The sequence below is a fragment of the Sphaerodactylus townsendi genome, linkage group LG15 (genome assembly GCF_021028975.2).
Source record: "Sphaerodactylus townsendi isolate TG3544 linkage group LG15, MPM_Stown_v2.3, whole genome shotgun sequence".
Classification (NCBI taxonomy): Eukaryota; Metazoa; Chordata; class Lepidosauria; order Squamata; family Sphaerodactylidae; genus Sphaerodactylus; species Sphaerodactylus townsendi.
This window is the reverse complement of record NC_059439.1, coordinates 4,193,078-4,216,603: the sequence shown is the minus strand read 5'-3', so window position 1 is coordinate 4,216,603 and position 23,526 is coordinate 4,193,078. Positions and strand designations below refer to the sequence as shown.

The 23,526-nt window shown below is 45.1% G+C and overlaps 1 protein-coding gene across 1 annotated transcript in view; it reads right to left on the bottom strand.

The window, feature by feature from the left end:
• EFCAB13 (EF-hand calcium binding domain 13) overlaps positions 1-23,526 on the bottom strand; it is a 49,417-nt gene that overhangs the window by 6,542 nt on the left and 19,349 nt on the right. Inside the window, exons 10-18 of the mRNA XM_048517650.1 lie at positions 22,308-22,451; positions 20,185-20,256; positions 15,931-16,074; positions 14,476-14,547; positions 14,227-14,370; positions 11,372-11,443; positions 8,922-9,026; positions 7,118-7,189; positions 5,794-5,907 (exon numbers count right to left, since the gene is read on the bottom strand). Of these exons, the coding sequence (XP_048373607.1) occupies positions 5,794-5,907; positions 7,118-7,189; positions 8,922-9,026; positions 11,372-11,443; positions 14,227-14,370; positions 14,476-14,547; positions 15,931-16,074; positions 20,185-20,256; positions 22,308-22,451 (939 nt within the window). The remainder of the gene's footprint in view (positions 1-5,793; positions 5,908-7,117; positions 7,190-8,921; positions 9,027-11,371; positions 11,444-14,226; positions 14,371-14,475; positions 14,548-15,930; positions 16,075-20,184; positions 20,257-22,307; positions 22,452-23,526) is intronic.

Sequence of the window (23,526 nt, the reverse complement as noted above, 5' to 3'; positions counted from 1 at the left end):
GGGGTCCAGGGCTATCGAGTCACAAGACCAAGGAAGAAGAAAGAGAGGATTTAAAAGCGTCTTAAGTTGATAGTTCCATGGGAATATCAACTCAATGCATAACGTAGCTGTGAAAAAGGCAAACTCTATGCTGGGGATCATTAGGAAAAGTTAAATTGAGAATCAAACTGCAAAGATTGTCATGCCCTTATATAAATCAGTGGTATGCGACCGCACTTGGAGTAACTGTGTCCAGTTCTTGGTCACGCGCATCTCCAAAAAAGGATATTGAGGAGATAGAAAAAAAAGTGCAGAGAAGGGCAACAAGGATGATTGAGGGACTGGGAACACCTTCCCTATGAGGAGAGGCTGCAGCGTTTGGGACTCTTTAGTTTGGAGAGGAGGCGGCTGAGGGGGGATATGATTGAAGTCTACAAAATTATGCATGGGGTAGAAAATGTTGACAGAGAGAAATTTCTCTCTCTTTCTCACAATACTAGAACCAGGGGGCATTCATTGAAAATGCTGGGGGGAAGAATTAGGACTAATAAAAGGAAACACTTCTTCACGCAACGTGTGATTGGTGTTTCGAATATGCTGCCACAGGAGGTGGTGATGGCCACTAACCTGGATAGCTTTAAAAGGGGCTTGGACAGATTTATGGAGGAGAAGTCGATTTATGGCTATCAATCTTGATCCTCCTTGATCTGAGATTGCAAATGCCTTTACAGTCCAGGTGATCGGGAGCAACAGCCGCAGAAGGCCATTGCTTTCACATCCTGCATGTGAGTTCTCAAAGGCACCTGGTGGGCCACTGCGAGTAGCAGAGAGCTGGACTAGATGGACTTTGGTCTGATCCAGCTGGCTTGTTCTTATGTTCTTATGTTCTTAATGTTGTTCAATGTAAGACCCTCCAATCAGAAGAGGAGGCAGGAGAGGCTTGGCCAGAGAAGAGAGTGCTAAGAAGACATGGGATAAGGGAATACAATCAAAGAGATTTTCCTTTTCTGCACATGTGCAACATGTACATGAACCCTCAAGTGGGGAAGAAACAACTGAACTGCCTGCAGATAACGGAGACAAAACTGCAATGGACTTGTCTGAAAATGTTGCTCCTGTAGCCAAGCACACCTCCACATAGCTCTTTTGAGTTTAGAAGCATCGAAAGAGATGTATGTTGGACATGTGGATATCAGAACAGCATTCCTCAATGACAAGGCCTCAAGGCCTAAACATTCTGCCACAACACTGAGTGATACTCCTACAATATCAAAGTTTCTAACAAGGAAAAGAGGAACAAGAGAAAGAAGGACAGCCAATACCAATATGTGCTGACTTTGGAGGATGATTTATTGTTGTGCTGTCAAGCAAAAATGATTCAAAGGGAATTGCTCAAGGCTGGAACTACATATTGGAAGTGAAACAGTTGGGAAGCAAGAACCATCATCTTGGAATACAAACTGAAAGATCTTCCAAAGATGGATGTTTTCTCTTGAACCAGAAACACAGAATTGTGGGCCATGTCGAGTCTATAGGTTTAAACACTCCCCTTGAACCAGCCTTCCTCAAACTTGAGGATGGTACATTTCTTGAGAACAATCAACAAAACAGAAAGGTAACTGTCACTGACAGACTTCTGTGCCTGAGGACAGCGACAGGGCCTGGAATTCCTGCTGCTGTTGGAATCTTGAGCAGAAAGATTAATTCATCCAGTCACCATGATAGGAAAGCTGTAAAGAGGTTGTCTGGATACATCATACAAAGCTGATTTGAAACTAAAGATCTCATCTTATGACAACCCACAATTGGTTGGGTACATGGACTGAAGACAAAACTAGCTACACCTATTCTATGGAGACAGTCTGATCAGCTGAAGTAGTAATAAAAAATAAATCACAAGCTAACCAACAACAACTGAGGCTGAATAGATATCTGCTGCAAATGAATGCAGTGAGCTTAGGTGGATCATACTAAAGGACTTTGGCATAGATGAACCTAAACCAATAACATTGGGCCTTTCCCCACTTACCTTAAGCCGCGTGCTACTCTCTTCAAGGGGCGGCGACAGTGCAGCCACCCTGAAGCTGCCGCTGTCACGCCCCCTCAGCGTGCGGCATCCCTGGCACTGGAGAAAACTGCGCCTTTTGATGAGCGCGGGGTCGTGGGGACGCCCGGGCGCGCACCAGGGATGCCGCACGCTGAGAGCAGCGCGCGGCATAGGGGGGATAGGGGAGAGTGGGGAAACGCCCATTGTTTGACAACAACCAGTCACGCTTTGCTTTATCAAAGGATGATTACCCATTGGTGCTGTGACCCACAGTGGGACCAGAAGTGCATTGGGGCAAAAACTTTTGTCCTGATGCACTTCCTCTTGCCCCACACATGCTTTTCCAAGGGGAAAGCAAGAGCACTTCTGGTGCAGCTTTTCACGGCAGAGTGGGGCAAGGGTGGGGAACAGCTGCAGTAGGTGATTGGCCAAACAGTGAAAACATCAAGCATGTTTTGTCAAGTATTATTCGGTGAGAGATATGTGTAGGAAGAATTAATTGATCTCCAGTACTGTCCTTCAGAAGAGATGGTTGCTGACATACTCACCTAGCTGCTGACCAGAGGAAAGGTCAAAAACCTATGCAAGAGACTGAATCTTCATGACTTCAGTGGCTGATACTTAAGAAGGGTTGTTGGTGTATGTCAGCTCTTCAGTAGTGAAAGAGTTAAGCATGCTTTTCATGGGTAAACAGAGCAGCTTAACCAATGGGACCTTGAGTAGTTAGTTACCTGCATTAATGAGGTGGTTTAATGATTTTCATTGGCTGATCAATATATTGTCATAGAGGATGTGAAACAAGTCACATAGACTTGCTGAGAGGAAGTGGTAAAAGTGACTTTCCCTCTTTGTTCTTCTCAGTCATGCTTGGTACTGTCTAGAAGCAACATGTAGCTCAGCAGAGAGAGAGGACTGTTTATTGTTTTCTATCCATGCACTCCTCCCAAATTTTCTTAGTAAACTTTATTATAATCTAACAGCGGTATCTGTGATTATTTTACTCTGTTTAGCACACATATTTTTACCCAACAGTTATCTGGGAGAAAATGGCTAGATTGGCGGGGTGGTAGTGGAGGATTTTATGACATGAAGATGTCCCACTATTACAACTGATCTCCAGGAAACAGAAATCAGGTCACGTGGAGAAAATGGCTGCTTTAGAAGGTGGTCTCTATGACGCTCCTCCTCTCCACAAACTTCACCAGGCTCCACCCTTAAAATATGAAGGTATTTTACAACCCTACATTATGGTCCCTCCCCTCCAGGCTCCACTTCCAAATCTTGAAAGACAAAAGCTGACCATCCTATTTTTAATTTTTTTTATTAAACTTCAATGAAATTAATACAAAAGTATGTTAAAATCAAATGATTGTTACAAAGTATAAAAAGTGACAATAATTGATATTAACAAGTATAGAACAAATAATAAAATCAACATTTTCAAGAACATGATGCAATTTCTTTCCATCGTCACTTCTTCAAGGCCGGTTCTCAAACCAGCCAGGCTGCTTTTTCAGCCGACTGAAAAGACCAGCCACCTGAAGTAAGGTAAGTGGGGGGCGGGGCCTGGGTACCATTTGCCCCCCCCCCCCATGCCACTGGCTTCTAGAAGCATATTTATTTAATTAATTAATTGGATTTGTATCCCACCCTTTCCCCTCAGGGCAGATCACAGCTTAAAATTAGAATCACAGAATCATAGAGTTGGAAGAGACCATAAGGGCAATCAAATTTAACCCCCTGCAATGCAGGAACACACAATCAAAGCACTCCCGACATATGCTTATTCAGCCTCTGTTTAAAAACCTCCAAAAAAGGAGACTCCACCACTCTCCAAGGCAGTGAATTCCGAACAGCCCTAATAGACAGGAAGTTCTTCCTAATGTTTAGGTGAAATCTCTTTTCCTGCACCTTGAATCCATTACTCCTGGTCCTAGTCTTTGGAGCAGCAGAAAACAAGCTTGCTCCCTCACCAACATGACATCCCTTCAAACATCTAAACATGGCTATCATGTCCCCTCTTAACCTTTGCTTCTCCAGACTAAACATCCCCAGCTCCCCAAAGCTCTCTTTGTAGGGCAAGGACTCCAGACCTTTTACCATTTTTGTTGCCCTCCTCTGGACCTGTTCCAGCTTGTCAATATCCTTCTTGAATCAGAACTGTATACAATATTCTGCGTGAGGTCTAACCAATGCAGACTAGAGAGATACAATTACATCCCTCGATCTTGACACTATACTCCTATTGATTACCAGATAAAGCTTTTTTGGGGCTGTATTTTATCAGGCTGTGAAGGAATGTGAGATGTGTTTGGTGTTTCCCATGTGTATTATGTTTGCTGTGTCTAAAAAAATGTCCAAGAAAAGCCTGGCCAAAAAACTTTCTCCTTGGGTGAAGTTTTTATGTGTGCAGAGAGGTAGGGACCCTTTCTGCACAAGTCACCTAAACTGTTTGCAGACTGTTTGCAAAATGGTTTAAACATTTCATTTCCTGTCTGAAAATGTTTTTAAAGGTTTGTGAGGAAAGGGCTGTCCAAACATTATAGATAGATAAAATCATATAATTAGAGGCCCTTTCCCCACTTACCTTAATTCCCCCTATGCCAGCGCGCAATGCATCCCTGGGGTGTGCCCGGGCGTCCCAATGACCCTGCGCTCTGCGTGGGGTCATCACAAGGTGCCGTTTAAAAGAGTGCCAGGGATGCCACGCGCTGAGGGGGCGCGACAGCGGCAGCGTCGGGGCGGCTGCGCTGTTGCCGCCCCTGCCGTGGGGAGTGCCGGGGGACCCCGCGCTACCTTCGGAGAGTAGCGCGGGGCTTAAGGTGAGTGGGGAAAGGCCCAGAGAGTCTTGTGGCGCAGAATGGTCAGCCACAGCAAAAGCTCTGCTCACAACCTGAGTTCAGTTCTGATGGAAGTCAGTTTCAAATATACCCTCTCCCACTGAAGGATTTCAGTAGAATTGTGAATTCATCTGCCCATGTCACTTCCTGGACCTTCTTCCTTGTAGAATGCTTCCCAGGCCCAAACCACCAAGCTGTGCTCGGCCACAGCCTCCCCACTCTCCCCTCTCACTGCTATAAACACCAAGCTGGGACCACCTCCTCCCCCTCACTGGTTACTTGCTGCCTGCTTATAGTCCTTCGGGACTATTTTCTACTGTGGAAACGCACACTTCTGCTGCACCACTACTGACCACACATATCTTTCTACGGGATGTTTCAAGATTGACTCAGCCTTCCATTCTTCCAGGGTCAGTAAAATGAGTACCCAGCTTGCTGGTGGTAAAGGGTAGATGGCTGGTGAAGGCCATGGCAAACCACCTCACATACATAGTCTGTCTAGCATACATTGTGATGTGACATTATTGGGTCAATAATGACCTGGTGCTTGCGCAGGGGACAATCTTTACTTTTTAAAAAGAGTAATTATTCACTGACAGTTCATGTAGGTCAACATAATTTATTCTACCATTTAAAAGAATTGTTGACTATATATGGATATATAATAATATGTATATAATATATGGGAAACATCATTTTGAACTTCTACACCTTCAAAAAATGTAGATTTGTTCAGGGTGGCGGTGGCGGCTGCTAATCCCTGCAGAGTTTCAGAGAACAGTGAACTTAACTGAAACATTCCTCTAAAATGGCTTATCTCTTGATAGTGTGGTTGAACTACAACCACGACAACGTGTGTTTTTTTGGGGGGTGGGGGGTGGGGGGAATCTGGAAGACCAAAATATCAGAAAGTTTTCTCTTGCTCACCATCCACACTCATCTGCTCCAGTGCCTCTTCAAGTTCCTCTCTGGTTAGGTAGATCCCCATGCTGGATAGAAAGGAATTTACATCTTCCACAGCAATGGAACTTCCTTGGTCTCCTAGATGGGAATGAGGTGGGGAATTGGCAAGAAAGCAGATATTATAAAGTGGAGGAGAAATTAATTAGCAGGAGATGTGATCTCTGTAGCTTAACTTCCAAGAAGCACTTGACACTGAACAGAGAATGTCATTAAAAGAGGACAGCTAACTACTCAAGAGGGAAATGCAACAATCCCCTGATCATGGCTGCAGTACAGGGCTGGTTCACTCCCAACCCCCAAAAATTGCTGCTTGGAGCCCCACCATTCAGCTGAAGGCAACACTTGGAAGGAAGTGATGAGAATGGCTTGTGTCTTGTCTCCTCCCAGGCCCATGCGGTGGCTACTAGATTCATAGGGTCTGTCAAACAAGTCAATACCAGGGGGAGGTGGCGGAGGAGAAGGCATCCCAAGACAGGCTGCAAAATGCTTCTTAGATGGGTAGGGAAAGATGTCTGACATAGCAAGATGTGTTGAACTGGCCTTGTTGGAGTAGAAGTTCCTCAGGACACTACGTTTTTACCCATAACTGTTCAAGTGATGTGAAAATATAACAACTCTTGCAAATTATGTTTTGCAGGGATATGCTTGGCATTGGGGCCCAGCTCCAGTTTCAGCCAATTCTCAGAACAACAAGAAAAGCAAGACTAATGTTCATAGTAAGGTTCACAATTGTCTGGAGAAAAATGTCTGGTCTGATTACTTCTGTAGCCTCTCCAATGGTTTCCAGAGAAGTAATAGGATATGATGAGAGCCAGCGTGGTGTAGTGGTTAAGAGCAGGTGCACTCTAATCTGGAGAACATGGTTTGATTCCCCGCTTTGCCAGTTGAGCTATGGAAGCTTATCTGGCGAACTAGATTAGACTGTGAACTCCAACACATGCCAGCTGGCTGATCTTGGGCTAGTCACAGTTCTTTGGAGCTCTCTCAGCCCCACCAACCTCACAGCGTGTTTGTTGTGAGGGAGGAAGGGAAAGGAGATTGTAAGAGTACAAGGGGGAATGTAAATACAACTCTTCTTCCTCTTCCTCTTCCTCTTCCTCCTCCTTCCCCCCTCCCCCAATTATGTTAGTTGTCCTCATGGAAAACATCAGTGGCCTACTTTCACACATGAAGCCCCCATTAAAGGAACAGGACATTTTTCTCCAAGCACCTGAATCATGCTGGTTAGGTAGGCAAACTTAGCAGTATACATTCATTGCACCTTTTTTGCACCTGAATTTCCACATACCTGCAGCACTGGACAGCTGTTTCAAGCACTTTACAGTCTTGATGAGTGAATTCAAGTTTACTGTCCCATCCTCTGTGAGGAAGCAAAAATGTGGAGTGACAACAAAAGGTAAGGGTGCTAATTAGCATTGTCATCTTGCTCCTCTAGCTTTCCCTTTAATACCAATCTGACCTGCAGCAATTATCCAGTGTTATTCAGCATCATGCCAAATAAAATTTCAACTGCCCATTTCAGAATATTAAACATCTATTAAAGGGACAGGACATTTTTTTCATGGCCAGTGGCAACCACCCCAGTGCAATTGTGGAGTCATTTAAAAGTAAACACAGGCTGGATCTACATTGCAAGGATTCATTGTCCAGTATTTGTTACCCCTTGAATATTGTCTCCCTTCCTCCCCCATATAACTCAGTTTAAAGCCCTCCTGATGAGGTTTGTAAGCCCCCTAGCAAAAATGTTCCTCCCTACAGCTGTGAGATGCAACCCATCCCTTGACAGAGTACAAATGTCATTAGATTGGAGCATGGCATCATGTGAATGCTAAAAAGGGGTGCTTCAATTTGCAAGCTGAAACAGAAAACCTCAATGTGGAAGCACCCATATTAAGACCCAGAATTAGAAAATAAATAAATAAAGGGGGAATCTTGAAAAGAGAAAAAGTGGTAGCTCTGAAGTTTTAAGATGAAGAGGTGTGAATGGCCAGGGGAATCTCCACTGTCCTCAGGGCTGTGATGCAGGAATGGGTCTATGCAGGAGGAAGGGAATAGAGACAGGAGCCTGAGAAGGAGCAAACACAGCCATGGGTGAAGTAGGTCACTGTGTTCATCCAGGAACCAATCCTAGATGAGAGAAGAAGCAGAAAACCAGCTCTGTGACATTTAGCAAGGAACAGTCTGCTCAGGAGTTTTTACTCACAAGCAAGGGCTTAATTAGGAACAGGAAGGTGGGGAAAGAACAGGGAAAGATTTGAGAGGAAGCAGGGAAGCAAGAAAGAGACGCTAGCTTCTTTGCTCCAAGGAAATAAGGTCTTGCTGTTGTGGGTTTTCCAGGCTGTGTGGTTGTGGTCTGGTAGTTTTTGTTCCCAATGTTTTGTCCACATTTATGGCTAGCATTTTCAGAGGCATGATGGCAAGATGTGTGTCTCACACAGTGAAATGCCTCTGAAGATGAGAGGCATAGACGCGGGTGAAAAGCTAGGAACAAAAACTACCAGACCACAGTCACATAGCCTGAAAAACCCACAACAGCCAGTTGATTCCAGTCATGAAAGCCTTCAGAAATAAGGTCTGCTTATGGCCTCTGGTGACTCCAGACCCAATTTTTGGCTGATGTTGTTCCTCTTCCACTTGCTCCAGCTTGACCTAAGAATGGAAAACAGCTGAGCAAAGACCATTACTTCTACAATCTCTCCAGTGGTTTCCAGCATCTATTAGGTCCCAGTGCAGAAAAGCAAAGGTCAGGTGGTACTTGGTGGGAATCCAAGGGTGTGTTCTAAATCTTTCTGGGTGTTTTGAGGCCAAGGCAGTGGTGCAATTGAGAGAGACAGGTTGAACAGGAAGTTTCATTTGACGGTCACGCTCACACCAAGTCAAGTATTTATTGTTTGAGCCATTGGTCCATCAAGTCATCTTGATGGACTTCAGGCATGTCCTGTCTGAGGTTCCTCTGCCCTCCCAGAGTGCCTTCTTTAGTTTTCAGTTTAGAACCTAAACAGGGTTTACAAATGCATGTCCCTGTCCCATTCCCTGTGTCCCTCCTTTCCCCAGGCTTTAAAACCTCAAAACTATTAGCCCTAAATTCTCACCATCCACTGTAATGAGCTTCAGAGCCTGCTCCATCTCTTCTTGACTTAAGCTGAGGTCCATGCCTTCCAGAATGGTGTCCAAGTTTTTGACAGCAACTCTGTCCCCTTAGTTATGGCAAGAGGAAAAGCAAAATGAGAACCTGAAAATATTTGAACCCTTTTAATTATCAGACTGTTGAAATCCCTTTTGTAACTCAAGACTTGCTCTAAGTTAAGTTTAGAAGAAAGACAGACCCAAAGGATCAGATGTCACATAGGCAAACCAGGGATGAGATTTTTACATTTCCTGAGCTGGGCTTTTTCTCTACTTCTCTGCTGTGAACTTTCCCCAGTCTTTTGATTAATCTTGACATGATGGTGTGCACAGTTAAATCAAGATTCTTTTTTCATAATTATTATTTATTTTTATCCTGTCTTTCCTCCAAAATACACAGGGAAGCAAACTTACTGTCCCACACTCCCTAGTTTTTATTTTCAAAGCAATTCTGTGAGGTATGCTAGGCTAATCCCAGTGAGTTCCAGATCAGAGTAGGGATCTGAAATTGGAATTCAGTAAACCTAGGCCAACACTAACCTCTTTGCCATACTAGCTTTTTGCGCAGTGCATAGAGCCTTCTTTGTATTAGTAACAATGATAGACACCCCACAAAATGTGACAAGTACTTCATGCTCCAGTTCTGAAATGTAGACATTTCCAATTTTGAAGTGGAAGGAGGTATTATGGGACACAAAATGGGGCACAAACGATCTATGGTGGGGTCAGAATAATTCATGCAGACTTCAGTCCTCTATAGTTTCTGTGTTGCTGCCTTGACAGAACTATCAACAACCACTGTAACTGTCTATCACAGACATTTTGTTCAGACAGATCCTACCCAGTTGTCATGCTCTAGTGTCTTAGTGTGGGTCCTGCCATATTTTTGTCTACTAAATCCTTACTGCCATATCTCTGTCTACTGAATGCTTACTGCTTAAGCACGCCCTTGAATGTTTCCCTGTACCCGGCTGCTCATATCTCTGAAGCTGCAGAGGGTGGTGGTGGAAGCTGCATTGTTTTCATCTCAGTTGGCACCAACTGAGGAATGTGTGTGAGTGTGAAGCAGTAGAGGGGGTTGTGGGCCTGACATATTTGTGATGGGGGATATAATGCTTTGTCTGTTTTAACACACTCATTTCTGACGATATAAGTCACCAGCTTTCCTGTGCTTGCCCTCAATACATGAGAATTCTGCTTTTGAAGTATCAATTCCTTCACTGATCAAGTTTGCAGTTGTGACACCAGTCTGCACTACTTCAGAATAAATTACCCTGCCAACTTCACAGGGGCTCCTTCCTTCATTATTAAGTTACCACCCATCTGTATATAATTGGGAACTCTGTGAGGTTCAGATTTAGGAGAGCAGCAATCCACATTTTGCAAGGCAGTTCAAGTTGGGAGGATTTGTTTGCGGCTCTAAGCCTGCTGTATTTCTTAAGGAACCATAAATGCTTGGTACATGCTGGGTACATAGACCTCCAGTTGTGCTGGGGCACATCTTCACACAGATGGAAAGTGATCTTTTCTGCACAGCAGAAACAAAATATCTTGAGAACATTTTAAAAACTGTTTTGGGGAAGAGGTTCACACAGCTCTCTCTTCCAAAATGTCTTCTAAAGGCAATAAAGCAGAATGCTCTCAATCTGGTTTTTTTTTTTTTAAAAAAAACTGCTAGTAATCCTTCTCTCCCAAACTGGGCTGAAGATGTTTCCTGCCTGCTAAGCAAACAAAAGCAGGCAGGAAATGCTTTACTTGTCCTGCCCAAACCTCTTACTTTTATTTTCATTATTTGCACTCACCATTTTGTGTGCTGCAGCTGATTCTCCATGAAGGTTTTCCATGGAGGTTTCTTCTGCTTGCAGCTCATCTGCACATTACTTCTGTGTAAAAAGTAGATGAATAAAATTTATTTGGCTCACTTGTCATTTTTCCTTTTTTCATTTTGAGAGGTATGTCTGTGAAACTACAACGTTGTGATTAGAAAAGCTGCAATATGTGCATATTTGTATCATTGTAGCTTCACATACCTCTCAAAACAAAAAAGAAGAAACGACAGGTGAGTAGGATTGCAAGGCAAAACAAACTTTATTCATTTGCTTTTTACATGGACATTGTGAGCAGATGCTGCAAGCAGAAGAAACCTCCGTGGAAAACCTTCACCAAATGCCGGAATTGCAGCACACAAAGTGGTGGGCGCAACTCTGACATTAACCACAGCACCGTCAGCCGACAGTTTTAGCTGGCAATGCTTGTGTTCTCTGTGCTGTGGGAATACAAAAATCTAAAATGGATCTTTTTAAAACATCTGCAGGGCATTGTATTTCTGCTGTGTGGAAAGGACCAGTGAGACCTAAAGATGTATTCACATGAAGCAGGATGACTTATAGCCCCAACCTATCCTCTTTCCACTTACTTTCAGCTTGGGAAGACCTGTAAGTCTTGGTCAATTCAGACATGAAGTTTTTCAGACTAGCTGTCCCATCATCTGCAATCAAGGAATCAGTCTGCTTTTAATTGGAAAAGAAGTGGCAAGAAACCAAGGAGGCTTGTTGAATAAATGTGAATAATGGTTCTTTTCTGAATATTGTAAACAACAACAACATTCAAATTTAGTGAATGATACCTATCGTTCATTCCTAGAAAAGTCTATTAACCAGGTCACCCCATTAACCAGGTAATCATTGTTGGTTCACTGCAGGAGCCACTCTATTGGCTGAACCTTCTATCACTTGCACATTCTCCAAGGCCTTACTCTGTTGCTCTTGTGCCTGTTCCTTATCCTCACTGACAAGGGAGAGAACTTCAAATCTATTCTGTAGCTTCAAGGTCACCAAATGCTCCCTCAACTTCTATCGGTCACATTCCTCCAAATGCCCACCTCCTGTGTTTGAGAGCTGCCCTCCTCCTCAGAAAACTCCTCAGTGTGTTCTCCACCCAGTACCATTTGCTTTGCTCTGTTTAGGGAACCCCCATTCTTCTTAATGGGCTGAAGAGAGGATACTTGCACCTCAAGCTCCTGGACCTTCTCTTCCAGGAGAGTAACCAACTTCCACTTGCTGCAGGTAAAGCTACCTACACCCTCTGGCAGAAAAACAAGCATACCATGGCAGCTGCAGATGACTGAAGCAACCCCCTGATATTTATTGGTCTTAAACAGTGGTCTTAAATAGGCCTCCCTTTCAAAAAGTTTCCCCATTAAACGCTTCCACAAAATGAGTGTTAGCCAGCCTGTCAGTCAAGCTCCTGCTCGCTGAGCTCCAAGGTCTGAGACCATGTGGCTGAAGCCTCTGCTCCCAATCAAGCCTCCAATTTACCTTCTACTCTCTCCCAAAAGATTGGTTATGACTGATTTCAGGACAACTCCCCCCAAAACAGAGCTCACCTTTTGCTGTCTGTTCTGCTCCCTTGGGCTGCCTGTCAGAGATTACGGTATGCACCACTGCCTCTCAGAGATTGCTCAAAAGAACAGGATGGCAGTTAACTAGAGCTGATCACTCACCTGAAGCCCTGCCTCTCAGAAACCTGAGGCAAGCACATGGCCAAAAACAACCCCCACACAAACAAAAGCCCTCCCAAACCCTAAAACACACACATACAAGCCTTCTAAAAACACAACTACAAGACCTCAAAAACACACTCACACAGTTAAAGACTTGCATTTAAAGATTTAAGGACAACCCCGCAAAAAAGGAGAGCTCACCTTTTGCTCTCTGCTCTGCTCCCTTCTGCTGCCTCTAAAAGATTATGGCATGTGCCACTGCCTTTTAGAGATTGCTCAAAGATGAATGTAAGCCTTGCCTCTTTAGCCAAAGCCCTTGTTCACTGAGCTCCAGGGATTGAGACCTAGTGGCTAAAGCTTCTACCCCAATCAAGTCTCTAATTTACCTTCTACTCTCCCCTGAAAGATTGTTTCTTATTGATAAAACTGCATGCACTTCTAGGTACGCACTGCTGCCTCCCAGAGATTGCTCAAAAGAAGTGGGTGGCAGTTAAATAGAGCTGATGACTCACCAGAAGCCCCACCTCTCAGAAGCCTGAGGCAAGCATGAGGCCAAAAACAAAGAAACCCCCCTGCACAAACAAAAGCCCTTTCAAGCCCTCAAAACACAAACAAGGCCTCAAACACACTCACAGTAAGTTTTAAGGATCAACCCCCCCATACAGTACATTTTTTGCTCTCTGTTCAACTCTGTTCAACTCCCTTTTGCTACCTCTTAGTCTATATTTAATTAGTGCTATGGGCCTCAACTACGTAATTATTTAGAATCATAGAATCATTGAGTTGGAAGGGGTCATACAGGCCATCTAGTCCAACTGTCTACTTAATGCAGGATTTCTTAGATGGATTGTTGGCTAATAGTTCAAGATGATTGGTTGAAGTTTCATCAAGGGAACTAATGAAAGACATCCATCTCTTTTTTTTTTGCCATCATGTTGCAGCCCACAGGATTTTCAAACCAAGAGGTAAACAGGGGTGATTTGCCATTGCCTGCCTATATGAAGCAACCCTGGACTTCATTGGTGGCCTCCCATTCAAGAACAAACCAGGGCTGCCACTGCGTAACTTCTGAGATCCGACGAGGTCAAGGCTAGCCTGGGCTACCCAGGTTAGGGGGTTCTCCTGATAGAAATTACCAACTGTCCCTCTGGCTTTTGAAATGTGATAGCCACAAGAACTTGGAGAAGATGAAACAAGTTCAGCCAAGCGGGGAGGTAAAGAGAGAGCTAAAAACAGTTGAGAGAGCCAGTATACAGGAGACAAAGGTGGAGTATAAATATAAACTCAATTTAAAATTGCAAGAGAATGAGAGAAGATTCTGGGGGGTAGGGGGAGGTAAAGCACAGTGGGAAGCATGTTTTCTTTCTCTGAAGATTTGCTACCTGCTGCAGGAGTACTTGTATATGTTCATATTTTGCTTGTATATTGCAAACATTACAAAGACACTATTCCCAGTGCTTTTTCATCTTCACTGTTTGGAAGAGTTGATATGGAATACTATTTTCATTGTTATATTAACATACCCACCATGCAAAACAAAACAACCTTCAAAGTTAATCTAGGGGATACTTGCATCCTCTCCAACTAAATTTTGCCTTTAGTTCCTCAGTGTGTTGGCTGATTGATCTTTAATAGCTTGTAGCCATTAAAAATAATAACTGAGTGCTGAACCTCTCTGATTTCTGATTTGATAGGTACATTTTAACCCGCTGCTAGTTTTGGCATATTGAAGTTGTTTGTCCGAGGCCAATTCCACCAAGAAATCTTACAATTCTTAGGAACATTCTTCAATGTTTGCTGGATCTCTGATGGTGACAAGTGGATGCCCATCTTAGACATGATGGACTTCATCTGTTTCGCATTCATCTTATCTTGCTTGATCTGTTTCATTGCTTCTATAGCTTCTTCTATATCTGCAAAGGGGAGATATAACACAATGATGCTTTGCATAGGGAAGATTCACAACAAACCATGAAGCACACCTCTGGTTGGGTGGAAGTACTACACTGTTGACTTGCCTGCGAGTTTTGAAAATCGCCGGGTGGTAGACAATCCACTCATGAATTTCTTGAGAGCCACCTTTCCATCACCTGCAAGACCAGCAGAGAAGAGGGCAGTGAGAAAGCAGTCGAAGCAAAAGGAGCTGGGCTCTGAAGGAGGTTAGGAGGTTAGGCCAGGAGGTTCGGCTGTTTAAACGGTTTAGAGAATATGGTGGTGGATTAAAATTGATGACAGTCACCACTGTCATAGTTCAAAAGGTTTTATATTTCCAGATGTGAACTTCTCTATTGTATAGCAGTCCAGCCCCTGCTGTTTGCATGAGTGCCTCTTGACTTGAACCTGGGCTGTTTCTGCACGGTCAAAATATTCTGGCTTGAGCAAGGAAAATATCCCTGTGCAGCTGAGAATTCCATATGGTTCTCAGTGCTAAAGCAGACCTGCCCTGGTGTTGCCCCATGATATTTCCCTTGCCCTGGGATTTTAAAAAATTGCCAGTTTGGAGGTTCTTTTAAAAAATCCCAGTATGACCCTGCTTGTGTCTGCTACCGTGCAAAAACCAACCAGTAGCAGGACTGGTTCATTTTTCCCGCCCAGTCACCTGATCTCCCCACCTGATGTTCATTCAAGCTGCCCCTCAAAAAACAACAGCCAATCAGAATGCAGGACACAAAGCATGCTGAGAGATGCTTGCAGCTGCCACTCAAAAACAACAGCCAATCAAAATGTGAGACACTGGGCATGCTCAGTTATGCTTCTGAAGTAAACTCAGAACGTCCCAGGGTCGTGCAAAAACAAGCTGCAATATTTCCTTTCTGTTTTCAATGGATTGCTTCAAAAAGCAGGCAGCCATGTGGATGGACAGCCCGGGATAAAATAGACCCAGGATATTTTAATGATATTTTATGATATGCCACCTCTTCAAAACCCTGCTGAAGGTTCTTATAATTAGCATCGCAACATTAAGAAAAAGCCATTGGACATAAGCAACAAAACTATTCACAAAATAGTTCTCCATTAAAAAGCTGATGAAAAGATGTGTTTTGACCTGGCCTACAAAAAAAGAGAGATAAAAATCCTGTGTGATACAAAGCAAAGATCTGGTGTAATACGATGAAAGTCCACGAAGCTAGCTGGAACTCGGATGCGTATCTGGTCTTGTACAAGCTTCAAGGCTAGTTGAACATAAATTTCATACGTTTGTGTTTCCAAAATATAAATAGTTTATATGAATGGCAATGATTTGAAATTGTACAACTTGAAGCTTGTACAAGACCAGATACACATCCGAGTTCCAGTTAGCTTAATGGACTTTCATCGTATTACAGTTACACCAAATCTTTGCTTTGTAATACACAGAGGCGGAGTGGGGAGCCAGGGTGCGATACAAATGTGAAAAAAGTCATGCAGTCCTGAAAGTCTTGTTCCATGGGCAATTTCTGCACATTTTAGTTTGCTCCGTTAGTTTTTCTTACTGTCCACTGCCACATGGGCCAGCGCCTCCCTCATGTCCTCATTGGTTAGCGTGATATCGATGGCCCCCAAGGCTTCAACCAGTTCAGAAATCTCGATTTTATCATCTTGCACTTTGCTGAGGACACCATAGGCATGAAGAATGGCTGCAAAGTGGAAAGTGAATTTGTGGGTCAACTTTTGCCTCTGGTTTGCATTCAATTTGTGCCCAAATTAAGGGATTAGAATGGCGGCATAATGGACTAGTACGAAAGGTCCTTTCTACAAGGAATACTAATATGCTCTATTATAAATGTGTATAAATCTCCGTACTCCTACATTCCTCCGCCAGTGTATTTCCATACTCCTACATTCCTGCTGGGTGACCTTGGGCTAGTCACAGCTTCTCGGAGCTCTCTCAGCCCCACCTACCTCACAAGGTGTCTGTTGTGGGGAGAGGAAGGGAAAGGAGCTTGTAAGCCACCTTGAGTCTCCTTACACGAGAGAAAGGTATCCCACTCTTCTTCTTCTTCAAATCACAATTGACTTACAGGGTGTGGGGGGAGCTTGCAAGGGACAGCTGGCATGTCGCAAAACATTAAGTCCACTCCACTATTGCCTTCTGATTTTCACAAACACTATGCAGGAAATGCAGAGATCAGAATCCTGCATTTTCTTTATCACACAGTTCTGGTCATAGTTAGCATATTTTTTTAGAAGAAGAAGAAGAGGAGGAGGAGGAGGAGGAGGAGGAGGAGGAGGAGGAGAAGGAGAAGGAGAAGGAGAAGGAGAAGGAGAAGGAGAAGAAGAAGAAGAAGAAGAAGAAGAAGAAGAAGAAGAAGAAAGAGTTGGATTTATATCCCCTTTCTCTCCCATAAGGAGACTCAAAGGGGCTTATAAACTCCTTTCCCTTCCCCACTCACAACAAACACATAGCTCAGAAGAACTATGACTAGCCCAAGGTCACCCAGCTGGTATGCGTTGGAGTGTACAGGCTAATCTGAATTCCCCAGATAAGCCTCCACAGCTCAAGCGGCAGAGTGGGGAATCAAACCCGGTTCCTCCAGATTAGGGTACACCTGCTCTTAACCACTATGCCACTGCTGATCTCTGAGGAAGGATGCAACTCTCCTCAATGATCAAAATTGAGCTATATTATCTATATTGAGCTATATTATCTATAGCTGCCAACTTTTGGTTGGAGACTTGCTGACGTTTTGGAGGTGGAACCTAGGGAGGGCAATGGTACCACAGTTTTGGGTAGCAGGGCTATGCTTGACACTAGATTACCTGCAATAAACCATGCCAAAGGTATAAGGTTTAATTGTTTATTTGACAGCTGCCAACTAGGCTCCAACCACAAATAGCAGAAGCTCTGGAACCATGCAGAGTCCCATATTTCTACATTCTATTACATCATGTTTTCATTAAATAGTTACTGACATCGCTATTGGTCTACCTCTTACACATCTCTGCATGTTTGCCTCTTACATACCTGCCCATGTGACATATGTGAGTGTGGTTACAGTTAAACTTCTCGAAGGGGTGTGAAATTTAAAATGCTAATGAGACCTAAGTTACTCTCTTCCACGACTTAGAATGCTTGGCGATTGTCAGTACCAACTCCCCTTGCTGGGCAGGGGTGTGTCTCCACAAATTTGTGCCTCGGGCAACCACTGAAATCCCCCCCCCCCATGACTGACCTAAAGTGGAATTAGGGAGAGAGTGCCCAGGTTTTTTTTGGGGGGGGGGAGCTTTGCCACTGAGGGCACCCAGGGCAAGCGGCGGGAGGGGGCTGTCAGGATGCCATTGCTGGGAGCGGGGAATAGCCGGGGAGAGCTTTAGCGCTCGCAGGTGCTGCTTATCTGTTTCCCTGGCTTGAAGCTCTGCACTGGGACAAGATTTCAGGCTGGACTGTTTCTACTGTATTGCTTCACATGTGGGGGGTTGGGAATTGCTCCATCATATTATCCACTGTTCTGGCGCCAATTCGCCAGAACAGTCTTCTGCTGTCTTTCTCATGTCTTCAATAAAATCCTTGAACCCATCAAGCGAGTTATTGTCTGAATGGGGAAACCGACAAGGGCTCACTAGATGAAGCTGTCTGCATTTAAATTTCCATCACATTGCAAGGAGCAGGCAAAGGTATCCTACAGTCACACAGATTTAAAAGCCGAAGATGTGTGTGCAACTTAGACTTGAAGGGAAACAAAAAGTTTTTTTCCCTCTGAAATCTTTTCATTCTTCAAACAAAGCACCCAACCAGTAAGTTAAAAAAAAAGCACAGTTCAGACATGAAAGAATTAAATGTTCATGCTAATTAGTTAGTGAGGTCAGAATGTTTGTCACCAGTCTACTGACTAGCTATTGGAGATCTTACCTCATGTTTTTGTAGGAGATAGCAGCAGGAGCAGCATATAGCAATAGCAATAGTGATTGTCATTGTTAGAGTAATGTGAGATTAGAGCACAGGTGTCAAACTCGCGGCCCTCCAGATGTTATGGACTACAGTTTTCATCATCCCCTGCCAGCATGATGCTGGCAGGGGATGATGGGAACTGTAGTCCATAGCATCTGGAGGGCCGCGAGTTTGACACCTATGGATTAGAGTAAGCTAGCTCAGTTATCATAAATAGAAAGCAGTTTCTTGTTTTTCCTCCCAAAATAACCTTTTTCTCCCTTTCTACTGAGTAAAGTTTTTTTTTTCTGAAAACAGCAACTGACTTTGCATTCTTTTTTGCAACTCTGCAAATCTACATCAAAATGACATAGCAAACATTGGACTTCTTTTGGCAAGATATGGATGCCTGGAAAAGCAATTTTGCCTGCTTGCTTAGGAACGGAGCAGGATTTGAAGGCGAATTCAAATTTGAAGGCTTTGAAGGCCCCCAGCTCCCACCCTAGCTGTGGTTCTTTTCCTCTGCTCAGAACAAGAGGGAAAAGTTGCCTCTGAGCCTGCTGCCCACCAGTCCATGCACGCTCCCTCTGCACCAGCTCCCTCTGCTCGGGCTTCTGCTGCAGCTGCCTGCCTACTTGTCTCTCCTCCAAGCCTCCGAGATTGGGGAAGAGGTGGGCAGCCAGCAGAGGCAGATTGCAGAAGAACAAGGCACAGGCTTGCAGCCGAGGCTCAGACTGGTTGGTGGGGAAGAGGCAGCAGGTGGATGGCTGAGAGAGGTGGGCAGCAAGGTGGCAGAAATATGGGGTGTGGGAAGTGGAGGCTGAGATGGGCGGAGGTGCAAGAGGAGAAGGTGGCATTGGCACAGCATGGAGCCCAATGCTGCTCCTTGCCCCTGGGATGGAGGGAGCAGCCCAATGTGTGCCTCCCATGTGACATTTGAAAGTGGTGCCTGGGGCATCTGCCCCCCCTGCCCTCCCAAGACATGACATTATGACCAGGTTCTCCTCTTCACATTCTCAGACAATTACTCCCCAGCTTCTCTGTTCCTGCTTAATTCAAGGAACTTTATTTGTCCTAGTCCTTCAGGAGGGTTTGGTGGGCTCTCAGTAGGGTATAATACCAGAGAGTCCATTCTCTAAGGCTGCCACTTTTTCCAGGAGCTGATCTCTGTAGTCTATGGGCCTTTCCCCACTTTTCCTGCGCCCGTGCCATGCGCAGCTGCTCTCAGCCTTGGCATCCCTTGTAGCGTCAGAAGTCCCCGACCCCACGGCCTGTCGCGGGGGGTCATCCAAGAGCGCCCGTTTTTCACCAAGCGCCAGGGATGCTTGCAGCGCTGAGAAGCAGCGTCGAGGCGGCTTTCTTGCTGTTGCCGCCCCTGGCAGAAGGAGTGCAGTGGGACCCAGCTTCACCTACTTGGAGTAGTAGCGAGGCTTAAACAAGTGGGGAAAGGGCCTATAATTCTAGAAAATGTCTGGGCACCTCCTGGAGGTTGGCAGTATCACTTATCCTGGACATGGTTCCAGAAAGAAAGACCTGATGTAGCCATATATCCTTAATTAGAGAAAGGAAGCCTGATCCATGTTAGTTCTGTCTGAGAGGACAAGATGCAAAATGAGGCTTACAAGTTTGGTAAGCAGCAAATCCTCATCAAGCCAGAAACCCATTATTTAGTCTTGGGCCAGTCATACCTTCTCAGCCAAACCTACCTCACAGAGCTGGGAAAATAAAATAAGAGAACTTCCTGCACAATTCTGAGCCCCTCAGAGGAAAGTCAGAATGCAAAAACACTACAGACATGTAAATTTGTGAAACTAGCACGATTCATGAGACTGCTCTTTCATCTCCAATTTGAGACTGAAGGCAAAAAGGTTTCACTTACCTGCAGGTTCAGAGAAGCACTCATTCTCAATTACATGGTTCAGAAATTCCTTGAAATTCACCATCCCGTTTTCTGCAAAGTCCACATTTTATAAGGTTGGCAAGGGTGCCTGTGAAGCTATATTTAGTTCACCCAAACCATTATATCACCACATTCCCTATTGCAACAGATCAACCAAAATAATACAGGACACAAAAACAAGATTGGCGCCGGGGTGGGGGTGGGGATACAAAGCAGAACCAGATGATCTAGGCAAGGGAACAAAACCTCAACATGCCTCAGTTTCAAAAGGCATCCCTATATCAATACATTACAATGTCATAGACCTCTGGGTGAGGCTTGAATTGTAATGAAAGGTCAACTGCCAGCTAAAGAATTGGCAGTTGTGATATCAAACAACAACAACAATAGAAGAACAAGAGTTTAGATTTATACCCCACCTTTCTCTCCTATAAGGAGTCTTAAAGTTGTTTACAAACTTCTTCCCTTCCTCTCCTCCCCAAACCGTGCCCTCCCCAATTCCCACTCCCAAAGCATACAGGTATTTCCCAATCCAGAACTGGCAAGCCTTTTTTTTTTTTACTGGGGTGGTGTGTGGTTTCCGGGCTGTATGATCCTCTGAAGATGCCAGCCACAGATGCAGGCGAAACGTCAGGAGAGAATGCTGCTAGAACACGGCCATACAGCCCGGAAACCACACAGCACCCCAGGGATTCCGGCCGTGAAAGCCTTTGACAATACTTTTTTTTTTTTTTGGAGTCAAGTTACAGAGGACCTCTGGTGACTCTATGGAATTTTCAGGACAAGAGATGTTCCGAAGTGGTTTGCCACTGCCTGCCTCTGTGCCAAGTCCTTGATATTCCTTGGAGGTGTCCCTCCAAATACTTGCCAGGGTCAACGGTGAGACTGTGTGACTGACCTAAGGTCACCAAGCAAGCTCCAATGGCATGACTGAGAATATGACCTGGATGTCATGGCCCTGTAGTATGTTAGCCAGGGCCCTGCCATTTCATTTGGGTTGTCCGGGCGCGGCCCTGTCCCCAGCGCCTGGACTCAGCACAGCAGGCAGGGCAAGGGCTGGCAAAGGGAGAGACAGCAGCATAACAGCAGACAGAGTAAAAGCCAGCAGAGTGAGTGTTGGCAGGAGGGCCTCTCACAGCTGAACCGGCTGTGAGAGAGAGTGATGAGCTGCAGCTGGGCCAAGAGGAGGAGTAGATAAAAGGAGAAGGGAAATGGGCCTCTGCAGCTGCCGCTGCAGCAGGGACTGGGGAGGGCATTGGCAGGGGGGAAGTGGGTAAGAGAGACAAGGAGCTTAGAGGGGTGGCTGCCCAGCACCGTGGGGGGAAACAGGCTGAGTGAGCCCCGAACCACCAGCTGCTCCTCCACCCACCTCTGTGAAGCATAACAGGGTGGGGCAAAGGAGGCTCGGGGAAGGGGAGAAGCAATCAGAGGGCTCTCTTCTGTGAGGGCAACCGAGAGAGTGAGAGGAGAGGGGCAGAGCGGGTGGCTCTGGCAGAGCGGCGCCCGGGACTAGGCCAGAATGGGAGAGGGTACAAAGGCGTGGCCTAGCATAGGAAGCCCTGTGGGCAAGAACTGTTCCTTGGCCCTCAGGGCCAGGCTAAGATAACATCGTCTGGGGAGTCCAACCCCAGGTCAGGGGAAGGTGGGTCGGTACAGCCACTTGCGGGGCGAGGCAACTAGGGGAAACGCATACATGGGTCACTCTTAAAAGGGCAGCCTTGGGAATTGTTTCCTCTGATTCCAGCTTCTACCAGCCTGTCTCTTATCCTGCTTGTTAATGGTTTCTGCAGTTGGGAATGGGGAAGGGATTGAATGCCTCTTTCTTACTGTCCAAGGAATGTGAGTGAGTGTCTCTTCCCACCCAAAGGTGGAGCAGAGGGTGTATGGGAATGACATTGCCATTGTAGGGGATATAATGCTTTGCCTGTTTTGTATTCAGACTCATGGCAACCCAGTAGGGTTTTCAAGACAAGAGATGTTCAGAGGTGGTTTGTCATTGCCTGCCTAGCTATTCCATATGCCATGCTGGTTCTAACACTGAGCAACTGCTCCAAGCAATCCGTCTTCCAAGAGGAACAAAGAAAGACACCTGAAGCACTCACCATCTACAGTGATGCGTTGTAAGGCCTCCTTGAACGCTGCGCTGCTGAGTGAAACGCCCAGTGACTCCATGATGGATTCTAACTTATTGACTTTCAGTTTCTCACCCTTGATCCTGTTGAAGGCTTCAGTAGCACTGTGGAGTGCTGTGAACAGAGAGAGACATAACAGCAGAATTATTCTGGACACAGTCTGAAATGGGTATTTCACAAAGGGCTGAGACTATGGGTGGTGATTCGGAGTAGCCTGGGAACCAATAAAGCTAAATATGATTGGGCTTTATCAGCTGACAGAGGACCCTTCCACACATGCAGAATAATACACTTTCAATCCATTTCCACAATTGTTTGCAAGTGGATTTTGCTATTCCGCACAGTAAAATCCAGCTGCAAAGTGCATTGAAAGTGCATTATTCTGCAAGTGTGGAAGGGGCCTCCATCTCTCCACTTTTCTTTACACTATCCCTTCCCCCAACTTTCACCCCTAAATAAATATGTATGACTTAAATATTCTTTGCCTCCTTCCATGTCTGGGAACATGGTGCTAGGATTGACCCATTTATACACTGTCATATTTCATGGGGGTGGGGAGTCTATGTTTCGTGTGAATTATTGTACTTGCTGGTAGCCAGGTGCCTTATGTAGCTGTTTCTAGTGCTGGCCTCATGAAGGCCAAATACTTTCGGTTCTCATAACTTTGTCTATGTTTCCATAGGAGGGGGAAGGGAGTCTGTCCTTCTGCCTGCAATAAAAGGAACAGGCATAGTACATGCAGACAGGCATGCACCCCCTTCACGTCCCTCTCTAGACTCAAGGAACAGGAATACAAAGTTATCACCCTTTCCCTGGAGGCAGTGGGAAGCAAAATCAAGAACTAAGCACCGTGTGCTCCAGAAGTAGTAAGGGAACTTGCATTAGATCCCTTACCATGGAATCAACTCTACGTGGAGCCCAGGGACTCCTGAGACCACGGGTCCAAAGCAAAAAAGAAGGGCTCTGTGGCGGCATCACAACCCTGTAGCCCCTTTCAAACAACAACAACAACAACCTTTATTAGGTTGTTAGTGGGAGTGGGGTATATACTGGACAGTCAGGGAGCCAGCGAAGTAAAACAATTATAAAAGCGTGTTTTCGTTGTGGCTCTCTACAACTTATTGCAAGTTATTCTAAGTGTCCTGCAAAAGGAGCACAATGCACCATATTATCACTTCCAGTTTCCCTG